General features: G+C 35.7%; 1 protein-coding gene across 9 annotated transcripts in view; it reads left to right on the top strand.

Annotated features, from left to right (window-relative positions):
* Positions 1-15,212, top strand: part of NFIB (nuclear factor I B) — a 231,286-nt gene that overhangs the window by 162,871 nt on the left and 53,203 nt on the right. For all 9 annotated transcript variants that reach the window (XM_004765741.2, XM_004765742.2, XM_004765740.2 and 6 more), the window contains exons 5-6: positions 1,426-1,546; positions 5,197-5,315. In XM_004765741.2, coding sequence (XP_004765798.1) covers positions 1,426-1,546; positions 5,197-5,315 — 240 coding nt within the window. The remainder of the gene's footprint in view (positions 1-1,425; positions 1,547-5,196; positions 5,316-15,212) is intronic.

Genomic DNA, 15,212 nt, shown 5'->3' with positions numbered 1-15,212 from the left:
CTAGCTTGGGAAACTGAGGCACATGGCTCAGAAGTGTCAGAGGGAGTTCAAACTATCCTGAGTTCAAACAAACTAAACTACCTCCTAAGGCTCTACTTATTCTAATACAATGTGCTGCCTCACGAATCTATTCAAGATGTCTAGAAACAAATTTTTTAAATTTGAACACATGTAATCCATTATACAAAAACCAATACTTACATTGAAGAATCTCAGCTCATACTGTATCAGCAAAGTCAAAAAGATTTTTTGATATACAAAATAATACTTTGAAGTATAAAACTCCATGAGTACCTTTTATTTATTCTTACTTTTAATAAATAAATTATTTTAAATTTTTTTTCATGAGTCATTATAAGTGATGTTTGTAAAGTTGGGGATACAAAAATTTTTTTAAAAAAGATTTTATTTATTTATATGATAGAGAGATCGCAAGTAGGTGGAGAGGCAGGCAGAGAGGCGGAAACAGGCTTCTTGCTGAGCAGAAAGCCTGATGTGGGGCTTGATCCCAGGACCCTGAGATCATGAACTGAGCCAAAGGCAGAGGCCCAACCCACTGAGCCATTCAGGTGCCCCCAATTAAAAAACAAAACAAACAAACAAAAAAACAAAACAAAAAAACTATTGAGTAAAGCCACACTAAACTATTCATATATGAATCTGAATATGTATTTTTGGCGGGGGGGGGGAACTTGACTCTTATTTCATGTTTGTCATTTCACTTGTATACCTGCCCTTATACAAGAATTCATTATATCAAATAATTATTCATATGGTTTGTAATTCATTCTAACATGCTAATATTCTAATTTGATTAACTTAACAGGGGTTTGGTTTTTGAGAACCAACTTAGGGGGCACCTGCTGGCTTATTTGGTTAATGTCTGCCTTTGGCTCAGGTCATGATCCCAGGGTCCTGGGATTGTTCCCTTCGTTGTGATCCCTGCTTAGGGGTAGTCTGCTTCTCCCTCTCCCCACCCCCTGTTTGTGCTCTCTTACTCTCTCAGTCTCTCAAATAAATAAAATCTTAAAAAAAAAAAAAAAAAAAAAAAAGAACCAGCTTAGTACAATGTCCCTTGCTTGGTGCTGAGTAATAGGAAACAGGTCGTTTCCTCTGACGCATCTATAGACTAGTGTGGCGACAGATGTAGTGAAAAGTAATACAAAGGACTGAGTGAAGAAGGTTGGAGAGTGGGAATAGGAAAGTGGTAACCAATGATTATAGTCTGAGTGCCTCAAGTTTCCAGACTTGAACACTGGCCTTGTGAGGAAGTCTTCAAGTTGTACCCTGGTGGACGGTTGATACTGGAGTCTCAGGGTAAAGAGAGTTTTCCCGGAGGTGTGGAACATACTAGATTATTACATTCAAATAGAAATGATAAATGTAAAAGTCATTCCTGATGTTTCTTTCTGTTTTATTCCTCAGCGCCCATAACCCAGGGAACTGGAGTCAACTTCCCAATTGGAGAAATCCCGAGCCAACCATACTATCATGACATGAACTCGGGGGTCAATCTTCAGAGGTCACTGTCTTCTCCACCAAGCAGGTAACTGGAAGAGAAGTTCTCAGTCTATATACATTTGTTCTCGGTCTATGTGCAGCTGGGTGGAGAGGTAGATATGCAGATCGGTGGGTAGAGAAAGTGATCGGGGAAACAAAGCCAAGGATTCCAGACTTTCTGCTGATTCTACATAAATTTTTACTCTTACCTCGTTAAATTTATTTTGATATTTGAAAATCAAAATGTAATTGTTCAAAGCATTAAAAACACATCTGGGTTTGGGGTAGGACAAGGGAACTATATTTCCTTTATATAAAAATGTGAATGATTTTATAATTTTCTATAAATTCTACAAGTTCACTAAATCTTTTAGCGACTTACAAGCAATGTTGTCATGGCAGAGAGCCCTGGTCTATAGAGATCCATCCTGGTAACTTTTACCCTACTATCTTGTCCGAGCTGGGTAAAACAAAACATGAAAAATAAAATGTGTCATCTACTTAACCTTAAAAGTAAAGGCCTTATTCTAGGCCACACTCGGCTAATGTCTGCAGTGAACTGGTATTTTTTTTTTTTTAATAATTTAGTTGATTCTCAGTCCCCAATGAAAATACTACTTGCTCTGAGATTTGGTTTGATCAGCCTTTGTTGGGGAAGAGCTACAGTGATGTTACTTTACTTTTTAGTTCCCTGTTGACATTCTCATTTTTGTTTTTTGATCTTCTCATTGTGACTTTGAGTCCCACAGAAGTTTAAAAAGAGATTTCCTATTTAAATGAGGGATAAATAACCTGGAAAGTTGTTGGTGTAGGATTTAGTGTTGGTACGTTCCACTTTTCCACTGTGGAAGGAAGTCCTCTTCCTCCAGAAGAGGACTGAGTTACTAAAAAGTAAGATGAATAAATATTACAGCTTTATTTTTTTTTTAATTGGATCTTCAATGTATGGAGAGCCATATCATTTTCAGAGCATTACTTATACCCATGATTAAATGTAAGACTGTACATGAATTTCAGAGCAAAACATTTCATTTTATAATAGCCATTTTTTAAGAATTAAAGAATATTTGGGTAATTACTTTCCTATGTTCTTCTCAATAATGAAAGTTAATTGCATCTGGATTAATTATGGGGCTGTGCACATTTTTGTTTATTAAATAAGTTCAATTTTATATCATTTATGATCAAACTGTGTTTTCATATAGGTTAGGTTACATAGCAAGGTAATTTGGTTTATTGTAACTCAGATTGTCTGTGACACGGTTTTAGTGTTTCTAAATTTGAAATGTGAATAGGACATTTCTACTTGGTCTGATGGATCAGTAGGTTATCAACACAGATCTTTCTTCGTAGTCATTTGGTTTCAGATATTATGCCATTCAAATAAAAAAGGTTTGAAAAACATCTACTATTTCCTTATGAAAGCCGTTTCTCTCCCACTTCCGGTCATTCATATGTATTCACTACTGATTCACAGCTGAGAGAATTAGTTTAAAGGAGAGTCGAACAGACACGCATTCTAACTTGGGATACCACAGGAATAAATTCAAGGACCGTTATTGACTCCCACTGTGGTTTCGCATGGATAGAAACTGTTGTCTTCGACATCATGTTAATACTCTGGGAGTTGTGAGTCAAATATTAATCACAGGTACCTCTGTATGTACACGTGCTTCTAGGATTCCGGATGTACACAGGTTTCTAGGACTTGGAAACAGTGCAGCAAAAAGAACAGTCTTGGAATTCAGAAGTTCTTCCTTTGTGGCAGATGGCTTCCACTAACATGTCCTGGGAAATTCACTGAATTTCTCCACATTTGTCTCCCCACTTGTAAGAAAAGGGAGGACTGATTTATGGATAGGACTTAAGAAGTCAGTGCCAACTCTGAAGTCTTATGACATTGTGTTTATTATCACTGCACAGAGTTATTTCAGAAGATAACCTCTCTTTGGTTTTTTCCTGTAGAAATGTACATGAGGTCTTTTATTTTTTTAATTTAAGGAAAAAAATCCATTTTCATAGTCCTAATTGACTGTTTAATAGGATATTGATGGGAATATATGATAATAGTATATCATGCAAAATGACCTATGCCATGACATGAATTTTCATATTTTTCATGTATATATGAAAAGAAAAAAAAAATATATATATATATTTGTTTACTTATTTTTGAGGTTGGAGAGGTGGGCAGTTTGGGAAGAGAGAGAGAGAATCTTAACCGGGTTCTATGCCCAGCACAGAGTCCAACACAGGAGTTAATCTTATGACGTTGAGATCATGACCTAAGCTGAAATCAAGAGTGGGAGGCCTAATAGACTGAGCCATCCTGGTGCCCCCATGACAACTTTTTCATCTCTACTATAAATAGTCACTTTTCTTAATAAGGATGAGCCATGTGTTCTTTGTTAAATTCTATTGTTTGTTTATTTATTTATTTTGAGAGAGAGAGTATCTTAAGCAGGCTCGACACCTAGCATGGAGCCAAACGTAGGGCTCAATCTCACGACCCTAAGATCATGGCCTGAGCCAAAATAAGACTCGGATACTTAACCAACTGAGCCAACCAGGTGCTCCTAAAATGTATCATTCCAAAAGCATACTGTTTGTATGAATTTGGCAATGACCTATTTTTCATGGTTGATCTTGAGGATAAAAGATCATAACCTAATTTTTTATAAAAAATATAAAGAAGAATATATGAATTAATTTATAATCAATAAAGTCCTACAAAAATTTTACATTTTTAATTATATAGTTACTCATAATAATTACTACTTAATAAGTATCTTCTAAATGCCAACCACTTTACTAAAAGCTTTGCATTAAATCCTCTCATCCACTCCTCTTTGAACTAGGTTTTATTATTTCCATTTTATAAATGATTAAACTGAGTTTAAAAAGGTTAAGGAGCTTACTATTAAGAAGTAGTGAGTGGCCTAGTCGAGATTTGCTACTAGGCTGGTTCCACTCCAGATCTCATGTTCTACTGACTCCTTTGCCTTAATGTTTGAATTAATGTGAAAGACTTATACTGGTATGGCCAGTGCTATGCTAATGAATATTATTATCATTGATAATAATAATAAGTCAGGTACAATCTTAATGATTTTATTTATTTATTTATTTATATTCCAAACTTAATAATTTTAAAGTTAGTACACATATCACATCAAGAATTCACTTTTTAGGGCTGCTTGGGTGGCTCAGTTGTTAAGCATCTGCCTTTAGCTCAGGTCATGACGCCAGCGTCCTGGGATCGAGCCCTGCATTGAGCTACCTGCTCAACGGGAAGCCCGCTCCTCCCTCTCCCACTCCTCCTGCTTGTGTTCCCTCTCTCACTGTGTCTCTCTCTGTTGAATAAGTAAATAGAATCTTTTTTTTTTTTTAAAGAGTTCACTTTTTACTACAGATATTTCTTTGGAAACACATTTTAAAAGGTAAATATAATAAGCACCCTATGATTAGGCATGTATAGGTATAATATGGTGTAATAAATGACATGTACAACTAGAAGTGTTTGCTACTCCTATTGAAGTCTGGAATGCTCTCCATTGTTTCAGAAAAGATACTGAAATGCTATTACTTGTGTTTATGGAAATTTTCTTAGTAAGACTTTTCTCAAATTACGTATTTTCATCTGCTGCACACCTCCTTAGACATCCCATTAAAGCAACTGTTGTCATATTTTAACAGCAAAAGACCCAAAACTATATCCATAGATGAAAATATGGAACCAAGTCCTACAGGAGACTTCTATCCGTCTCCGAATTCACCAGCTGCTGGAAGCCGAACATGGCACGAAAGAGATCAAGGTAAGGGATGAGGTGATTCCTCGGGGGACATTAGAGTAAGATGTCAGCTTGTTTCCAAAGTTTCCTTTAGTCAAAATTTCATCATTGAGTCGCTACAGATATATTCTTCATAAAATGATGGCAGTAAAATTATTTTGAAGATAATGTACTCGTCACGTGTCACCACAGTTACAAAAATTCTCCCTGACAGAATAATCTCTTAGAATCCCCAATCACACATGTGACCAACTGTGGTTTGTTTGCTTTCGTTGGCCAGATTGCAGCCAAATCATAAATTGCGACTCCCATTAGATCAGTCTGCTACTCTGTATGGGTGTTTCAGGGAGGACCCACACTTACAACAGGTTGCAGGAGACAGTTACTGACTGTTCCCATCTAAAGGAAGACATAATTCCCTTTGGAAGTAGGTACAGCCTAAACAATAAATTCAATTGTAATGCCACAGACATCACGTCTAAGTCAATCTGGTTGTTCCTTCTAGGTGAAACTATGACCCAGTTGTAGGGCAGCCTTGGGGGAAAAAATATAACTCCATAGGTATTATTTGGCTCTCTAAATCCAAACTTTTAGCTCTTTTTTGTTCTTAAAAGTCTGTCAGGTTAAATATATTTTATCAGACATCCTCCTGCCTTTTTGCCGCAACCAGCAGGAGATTAGTAAGCACAGAAATAAAAAAAAAATATTAACTAACTGCAGTGTCTTGTTGATATGATTATGTGCAAATACAATTTCTATCAACAGCAAAAAAAAATAATAATAATTGAAAATTGTCTTTTGAATAAAATTTTACAGTTTACTAAAAATGTAAAAAAGAAAAGTCTCTTTATCAATGGTTTTGAGCCCATGCCTTGAGCGTATGTGTCTAAGGCTGGGGAGCAGTACACTGGGTTATCTCAGGAGGCAGATAACCGAAGCATAGCAGTTCAAGCCCAAATCAGTTCCTTACTCAGGACATGTTTATTACTCTGCATTTGCAGCAGGGCACCGGGCGGTTCAGGGGTTAAGCAACTGACTCCAGATCTCAGCTCAGGTCTTGATCTCAAGGTTGTGAGTTGTGAGTTGTGAGTTGCGGCACCTTCTTAAAAAAAAATATTCCACTAGGGAAAAAAAAAAAAGTGAAAAATCTTCACGGAGGAATTGGACTTTGAGTCCGGTGGGTCTCCTTTAGCATGGTGATATTTTTTAACTGGTGAAAAAGGGAGCAGAGTTGTCAGAGAGAAAACCATAGCCAAAGGCAGCGTAAGTTTCACAGTGGCCATGTTGGACACCAAGGCTGGGCTCTCTCTGTGTAAGGAATTTAGGGAGAGGTGATGGGTCATTTTGTGGAAGGATCTGAAAACCAGCTGGAAGAGTTTGGGCTCTGAGATGACCTCCCCCCACCCAACCCCTGGCCTTTCCAAATCTATTAATCAAACGGTAGACAAAATCTCTATAAAACATGGTAACAACGTATTACTCCAGTGCATAAATCTTTCAGTAATTTCCCACTCCTCTTAGGAGAAAATCAGAATCCTCTCATAGGAGGGGCAGGCCCTGTTCCTTGCTGCTGTTTTCTGCACTTTAGCTTGTTGCTTTGTTAATATTTGGGAAGGCAGAACCCAAGACCTTCCTCTCACCCACGCCCTCTGGAATTATCCTCTGCTAACTCTTCATCTCAAAAACTGGGGGGCATCTTCTAAGCCCCAGCCTAAATTGAGGAATTTCGATCTAAATCCAGTCTTCCTGTTTTCCTCTCCTGACACCCAGTAGTGTTCCTTCATTGTTCTCATAATAAATAGTTATGTACTTGTTTGTGGGGTTCATTGTCTAAGCCCATCTGCACTATGAAGGCAGGGACCTTATGGATTTGGCTATTATGTAACAGCACCCTGGTGCATAGTAGGGGCACAAAAGTTATCTTTTGGACAAATGAAACATTGATAGGCAGAATATCAGTCTCATTCATGAAGGCGAGAACTTTCACCAGACTTGCAGAAGTAAGAATAAAAACCAAACCTTCAACGCTTTCTATTTTATTGCTTGTTTAACTTGCATTGTCAGTTTGTTTTAAACAAAGCCATATTTTCCTCTGGAGAAAATTATTCTGGAAAGATTCTAATGGTAATAATAATAACACTGTGAATGTGTGGGAACGGGTGTCTTGTTCAGAAGTGTAGGTGTTCTTTATTATAGAGAGTGTCACTTTGTAGAAATTGATTCCTATTTCAGCTTATTGAGTAAAGGCAATCTCAAATCATATTATAAAACATTTTTGAAAAGTAGAAGGGAAACTGTCATTCTTTCTCTTTGTAAAATCGTCGTATTGTCTTGGTGATTTTCTTTTGTCAAGATGACTAGAATTACTGGAGAAGTCTGTGAGGGCATATTTTATTAAGAGTCAGGAAGAATGATACATTCTCAAGTGTGCTTAAAAAAAACTCTGTCACTTTAATTCTCAAGACCCTGAAGACTTTGTTATGTGCACAATAAGCCATTGTGGGAAGAAGTCTTGCACTACAATAAAAAAATGAGGGATGTACAGTACTATCTTTATAAATTTGCTAAGCCAGATGCCGTCCTTTTGTTCTTAAAAAATTACTTTTTTTAAAATTTGGAAAATAAAATGCCCCATGGTTGTTCTTGTCTGTCTTCACATGTTCTTCAGACACACTTGGCTGTCACGAAGGGGTTCTAAAGGGCATGTTGAGTTTCACTCGATATTTGTAATAGCTTTGGTATGTGTCTTTTACTTGTTTCTCCCACAAAGCCCTGTACTAAATTGGTAATCAATAACTACTTATTGGTTGATTAAAATATGCTTCTGTTTATAACTGGCAGAAGTGTTTAAAATTTACCATTTATTATTTCCTGGGTATGCCTTATTCTGGTAGTGTTGACTTTGTATTTAAATCTACTTTTGCCATAGCCCTTAGCAACACTGATTTTTGAAATCGAAGAAGCAAAGATAGCAAAGTTATGGACAATATGTGGCATTCTACTTTTCCTTATAATCTGAAACACCAATCTAAGCCACCGAGATTTTGTTTCCAACTAGGCTAAAATGAAGGAGATAAGATAGCCAAACTAATATATTCATTCTATTTTCAAAAGTAATTAGGCAATTTTTTAATACAAAATCTAGGTTCATGTAATGACAAATATTTATGGTACCTTTTAAAATTTATGTACCTTTTAATAATTTAATTGAAAAAGTATCTTTAAAAAAAAAGATTTTATTTATTTATTTGACAGAGACAGAGATCATAAGTAGGCAGAGAGGCAGTCAGAGAGAGTGGGGGAAGCAGGCTCCCTGCTGAGCCTGAGACCAAGACCTGAGCCGAAGGCAGAGGCTTAATTCACCTAGCCACCCAGGTGCCCAGACAAAGTATCTTTATTTTAGGGTATTATAAACATAATTAGTTATCTTCATATGTTCGTTTCTTGTTTTCTGTTTTTTAACCCATAACGCAGAAAAATTACGATGTCCTGGTCATAAAAGAATTACAATTTCTAATTTTGCAGAATAAAGACATGAACATTTTAAGACTGAGCATTAAACATTTGGTAGGAATCTGTAAAATTTGCTTACGTTTCCCCTGATGTTCAGTGAGGGAAATTAAATTTATCAACATCGACATTATGTAATACCCACATTTTTATTTGTGTTGTTTTACACATAGAGAAGGGAAAGAAGCAGGAAACTGGCTACTAACAAAGGACTGTATAGCCACTGTTATATTCCTTTCTTAGATTCTGGAGTATTTTTTCCTCCTTAATGTTCTCTATGAATTTCCTAGTTTTAAACTTCCTGACTGCTTCTACCTCTATTGAAAACTTTGGGTTTTTTGGATACAGTGTTCCACCATTTTCAATTTTAATGGTTAAATTAATAGAACCAAATGAGCTTATCTGTGTGCATGCTGACAATTTCCTTTATTCCAAGACCACGGGAAAAAAACACCATCTGAGACCGGTACCTTTTATTTTTTTCCACCTGAGACTCAATTTCTAGTTGGTATGCTTTTCTCAAAATCATCAGAGTGCTTCTTTGTAATTTATGAAAAAAGAGGAAAAATAAGAAGTGGGTCTTTGTTTTCCTCCAATTCAAATTACTTTTGGGGACTAAATCTTGTTTTATGTTAATGCCTAGGAATTTCACAGACTGACAGATGGTATGCTTGGGCATTTGAAGCAGTGCTTTATCAATATCAGCACCTATCACTGCCAGTTCATCTAGGCCTGCATCTGAGGCTCCCGAAACTCTATTTAATAGACACTTATGATACAGTAAATATATTTGTCGTATACAGCTGGGCTTTTAAATGGAAAATTTAGCAGCTTCTCAGTCTGATGAATATTTAAACAACTTGTAATCTTAGTTTTATAAAATGTAAATTCAAAAAGACTTTGTATGCAGTAAAATTTTATTAATTCCTACACATTTAGGGTTTGGGATCATTGGAGTCAATTAACATTTGTCAAATGCCTATTATTTGCCAGGAAGTTTTCTAGGCATTGGGCACATAAATATGAATAAATTAAATTTCCAACCCTTGACCTGCTGAGCAGAAAAATATTTTTTTTTTTTTTACTATTTATGAATAAAGGTTCTTAACAGAGAATAAATCAAGTAAGCCAAACTAGGAGGAGACTGTCTCCATGCTTTAGAACTAGCTTACTTTTAAGCACTATGAGAAGTAAATCTTTATGTAAAAATCAATGAATTGGTATGTTAGCACAAACTGGCACTACTTAGAGGTAGGTATATTGGTATGTAATTGCAATTTTAAGGGTAGCTTAGAAATGCACACTGGACTGTCAAATAACCAATATTTAGGCATCATGTTATGATTGCTGGGAGTATTAGGAAATAATGCTAACACTAATTTTTAAAAAATTTACAGTTCTGTCATATAAATAAGTCTCTTCCATTAGTCTTTTGAAATCATAATAGATTTCTGAGCCCTAGAGGTTTCTTTCTAATAATTTTTCAATATTCTCATTCAGTATTCATTTTTCAAATATTCTCATTAGTAATATAGTTTTAGATGTTGGGCTCAATGTCAGTTTGCACTTGGTAGCGTTCTATGAGGTTGCAATGTTAAATAGCCAATGAATTAAACCAAAAGTCTACAGGGAACAGGGACTGGAGAATAATAGTGCTGGCCCAGCATCATGAGTTCAACCAGGCACAGGAAACTTAGAATCAGAAATCAGCATTTCTTAGTGTGAGTTTAAGGAATGTTACTTAGCATACAAGGCACAAGAAGATTCGGCTGGGTTTGGAAAATTCTATCTGAATGAAAATGTAAACTTTTTTTCATTCATTATTGAATTTGTAGAATGTTTAATGTCCTATTGGGCGCCATCAGTGTGACTGTCCATGAGTGGAAATTGCTTGATTGCATTTAAGTTTGTGACTTTAGGGCCTCTTTTTTATTTCCTTTTTTTTTTTTTTTTCCATTCAAGAATCCATAAGGACAGGGCGCCTGGGTGGCTCAGTGGTTTGGGCTGCTGCCTTCGGCTCGGGTCATGATCTCAGGGTCCTGGGATCGAGCCCCGCATCGGGCTCCCTGCTCCGCAGGAAGCCTGCTTCCCTCTCTCTCTCTTCTCTGCCTGCCTCTCTGCCTACTTGTGATCTCTGTCTGTCAAATAAATAAATAAAAGCTTAAAAAAAAAAAAAAAAGAATCCATAAGGAGGAAAGTTCTAGGTTCAAATTTTGGAGAACAGTGTTCTAACCCAAACTACAGTCTGATAATTGATAGAATCTCAAGATGTCTGTAGAAACCTAGGAGCTGGGTAAATGAGCAGCTTATACAAATAGTTGAATAACCTCTGTGTGGGAGTTCCTCACATTAAATGAAGTCCTAGCAAATGGCAAGGCAAATGCTTAGTAATCTTCCTGGAAGAATTTTTAAGCCCCCTTTGGGACCCAGAGAGAACACCAACAATTCCTTACATTCTTAAGGTTTGTATCACAAGGATTAAATGTCAAATGTTCAAATATCAAATTTTGAGCCAGACTAAATCAGAGATACAAGTGCTTTTGATGAATACATGCAAAGAAATGGTTTGAATTTAACGTTCAATCACAATTTTTAAGTTTTGTGGGGTTTTTTTTGTTTTGTTTTGTTTAACCTATTATTGAACATATCGAAAGTGAACGATTTACAGTTCCTGCCAAACTTTCCATGAACCTCTCCATGCATCATGATGCCACTGGAGAGCAAACTCCAAGAATGTTTTTGTCATAACGTATTTCATTTTCTTTAGCTACACTGCTGTAGTTGAAAATTCACAACAGGAGCATCCTTCAGACAGAAAGGAAAACAATAAATTATTGGTGAAAGCTTTTGTCAGAATTCCTCACATTTGCCTACTAACTAACAGAAGCTTATGTTCCTTTCGTGCGTTTTAACCAGGAAGAACGTTTTGGATGGGGCAAACCTGCGTCCATGTTAGAAGGACCAAGACTACTTAGTAGGGGAAAATTATACTCCTATTTCAGTGCTCTGGAGACTTCATGATTTGAAAGTGTAGGGGCCCCTGGAGGCTTGGTTGTTAAGCGTCTGCCTTTGTTTGGCTCAGGTCATGATTCCAGGGTCCTGGGATCAAGTCCCACATCTGGCTTCCTGCTCAGCAGGAAGTCTGCTTCTCTCCCACTCTCTCTGCTTGTGTTTCTTCTCGCTCTCTCTCTCACTCTCTGTCAAATAAATACATAAAATCTTTTTAAAAAAATGTAGCATTTTGCAGAAAAACCACAATGGATAATGAGTTTGAAAAATAACAGCTTGCTATTAATGCTGGATCTCTAGATTGATAGAACACAGCCTACAATAGGAAAGTGAAAAACCCATGGGAGACAGTGTACTTCAGTATAAAAGCGTGCCATGCAAAGTTTCTTGGAGTGGTAAAAGATTTTATTTCTACCCCTTTTATACATTGATGTCATGTTAAAGTTTATTTCGAAGTAGTTTAGAAAGTCAGTTTCTTTTGAGTGACTTAGTGTATGACGAATATCGTATACACTAAGAGATTGATTATTCAGAGATAGAACACACAGATTATAAGAACATTGAGCAGAATGTGGTTCAGGCTCCTTATTTTACACAGCTAACCATCTAAGGATCCATAAGGGTCTGTCTTGTCTAATGCCTCCAGATGATGAATAACAGAGCCGAGGTCTTCTTTTTCAAAAGCTGGTTTTTTCCCCCCATGTTATCCTGCAACCCATCTAGAGAATAAATATGTATGTAGGGAGAAATGGAGAAATAGGAAAATTTGAATACTGGCAGATAGTTTTTCTATGGAGTTTCATGAATGTTAGCTCTTTGGAACTAAAATGGGATCATAGAGGTGATTTTGTGATTTTGTGATTTTTCAACTAGTTTTCAGAGTTCCGGAAGAATTGTCAAAACAAAATTTTGAGATAGTAAAACATCTATCTGCTTTAAAAAAAAAAATCTCTTAATCTTAGTGTCATGATTAAAAGTTTTAGAACTAAAAAAAAAAATACAAAAAACTGAATCTATGAGTGCTTGAGATAGATAATTGTGGAGAAGAGCTTTGAATTGAATGTTTAAGCCTAATGTTTTAAAAGCTTTCTTGTTATGGAAAATGTTAAAGCAGAGAGCATCATAAAGGGAATTTGAATGTGCCCAGCTTTAAACTGTTATCAACATTTTGCCAATCTTACTACATTTACTGTCTTGTCAGTTTTTTGAAGTTTGCTTAAAAGTAAATCCCAGACATTATGTCATTTTACTTATAAATAAAATACTTCTAAGTATTTCTAATAGACAGTGGCTTTTATTTTTAACACAACCCCAATACTATTTTCAATGTAACAAACATGACAATAATTCCTTAATACCACATAATATATATTCCATGTTCAGAAGCCCCAGAATATCTTATGGGCCGTTTTGTTTCAATGAGGATCCCAAATGGTCCATTTACCGTATTTGTGTTTTCAGCCCTTTTTTAACCTATGATAGTTATAGTAACTATTTTTCTTTATTAATTATTTTTGCAGTAACCCCCTTTTCTGTGTCATTTATTTGTTGAAGGAACCGCAGATATTTAAAATCTTTCTGCAGTTAAGTACCTATCAGTGAGGAAAGCCAGATCCCCTTGCCATTTTTGGCTATCATTTATTGAGCACGTACTACCCTTGAGGGCTGGGCCAAGACTTCACATGTATTTTGCTTTGCAATCCTATTAAAAAAAAAATTAACAGTTCATTAAACTAATCACTACAGTGATTAAGAGATTTGACATAAATCACACAGATGATAAGTAGCAGAGGTAGAATGGGAACACTTGTTCATTTAGCTATAGAACACATACTATATGCACTGCCTTGTGGTGTGATTTGCAAAGTAGTTATAAAACCTCTATTATGCACCCCCCCCCTCCGCCGCAGTGTTTGAAACTTAAATACAGATAAATGCACATAACATCGGAAGGGTTCATGGACTCCAGGGATTCACGAATGCAGTCCTTGGACTGGACTCATGTTAGGAATCTCATTTCCATTTAATAATGACATGTTGTTAATAAAGTCCTGAAGTCTTGGGGCACCTGGCTGGCTCAGTTGATAAAGCATGTGACTCTTGATCTTGGGATCATCTGTTCAAGCCCTGTGTTGGGCCTAGAGCTTACTTAAAAAAAAAAAGGAAATAAGATAAAAATAAAGAAATAATCCTAAAGTCTTGAATATCATATAAATATATATGATATATAAATATATAAGTGATATATGATACATATAGATATATGTGATATATGGTATATTTAAATACATATATGAAAAATATATAATATATAAATATATATAATAGTTATGTTTTTATTTTTTGCTTTATGCTTAAAGCACAATAATGGTGACCTGGAAAGTCCAAGTACTAGTGTGGCCTCAGAGAAATACACTTAATTTCAGGAAATTTTGAGTTTTCTCATCTGTAAAATAAGAGTTAAATACTAAGGTCTCTTCAGGTCCCAAACTCTAGCTTTTAAATTACCTGAATCAAAGAATTTTTAGATCTCCAGTTACTTGAGTCTTTAAGCTCTCATTAACATGGCTCTTTTTTGAAAATTCAGAAAGTTTTCCGATTCCTAATTTTTAAAAAATGTTTATTTTCAATACTCTCTTTGAATAATGCAATAATTGGGCTGTTTATGTGCTTGGAGGCACCATATGTTTTGTATAGCTGAGGAATGTGCAGCTCTTAAAAATACATGTCCTGTCCTGCGCCATCCTGGTACAACAAATGATTGATAGAGATTGAGTTATTATAACAGAACCTTGTTATGGGATCAGTGTCTCCTACTTTGAAAATAAATGACTCAGCCAGACGGCAACATTTATTTTCTCTAAATGACTAGGGATGTAGCAATAGGAGACCATTATCCTGTGACAATATTCTGTTTCATTGACATTATCTCACAAATGTAATTGGTCCATTACTAAATAGAGGTTTTGTTACTGATCAATTTCACGTGATTTCTAAAACCATTAAGATAATAAATATGCCATCATAGTAATTTCATTGACAGAATGTTCTTTTTTTCTTCATTTACATTTGTTAGAGGAAAAATATAGATTTAGGTTGAACCTAAACACTACAATTTATACCGGTTTTGACTACTTTTCCATTAAGAGAAATAGAATATTGTGCAGAGTAATCATATTTGCATCGAGCTGCTGAACTAACGACCTTAACATTTTCGTGATTTTTTTCCCTCTACCACACTAAACCACATCAAATCATAATTGTTCCTAAGCAATTAGTTTACTACCTCAATTTAATGATTTCATTTGAAATAAGTTCCAGATCATTTCTAGGACTTTCCTGTAAATCCACTAAAGTAACACATCAGTTAAATCAACCCTAACCATTACCAGCACGGATAAT

The sequence above is a fragment of the Mustela putorius genome, unplaced genomic scaffold (genome assembly GCF_011764305.1).
Source record: "Mustela putorius furo isolate JIRA1106 unplaced genomic scaffold, ASM1176430v1.1 tig00000421_pilon_pilon_pilon, whole genome shotgun sequence".
In the NCBI taxonomy this organism is placed as follows: domain Eukaryota; kingdom Metazoa; phylum Chordata; class Mammalia; order Carnivora; family Mustelidae; genus Mustela; species Mustela putorius.
This window is presented reverse-complemented; position numbering and strand designations above follow the sequence as displayed.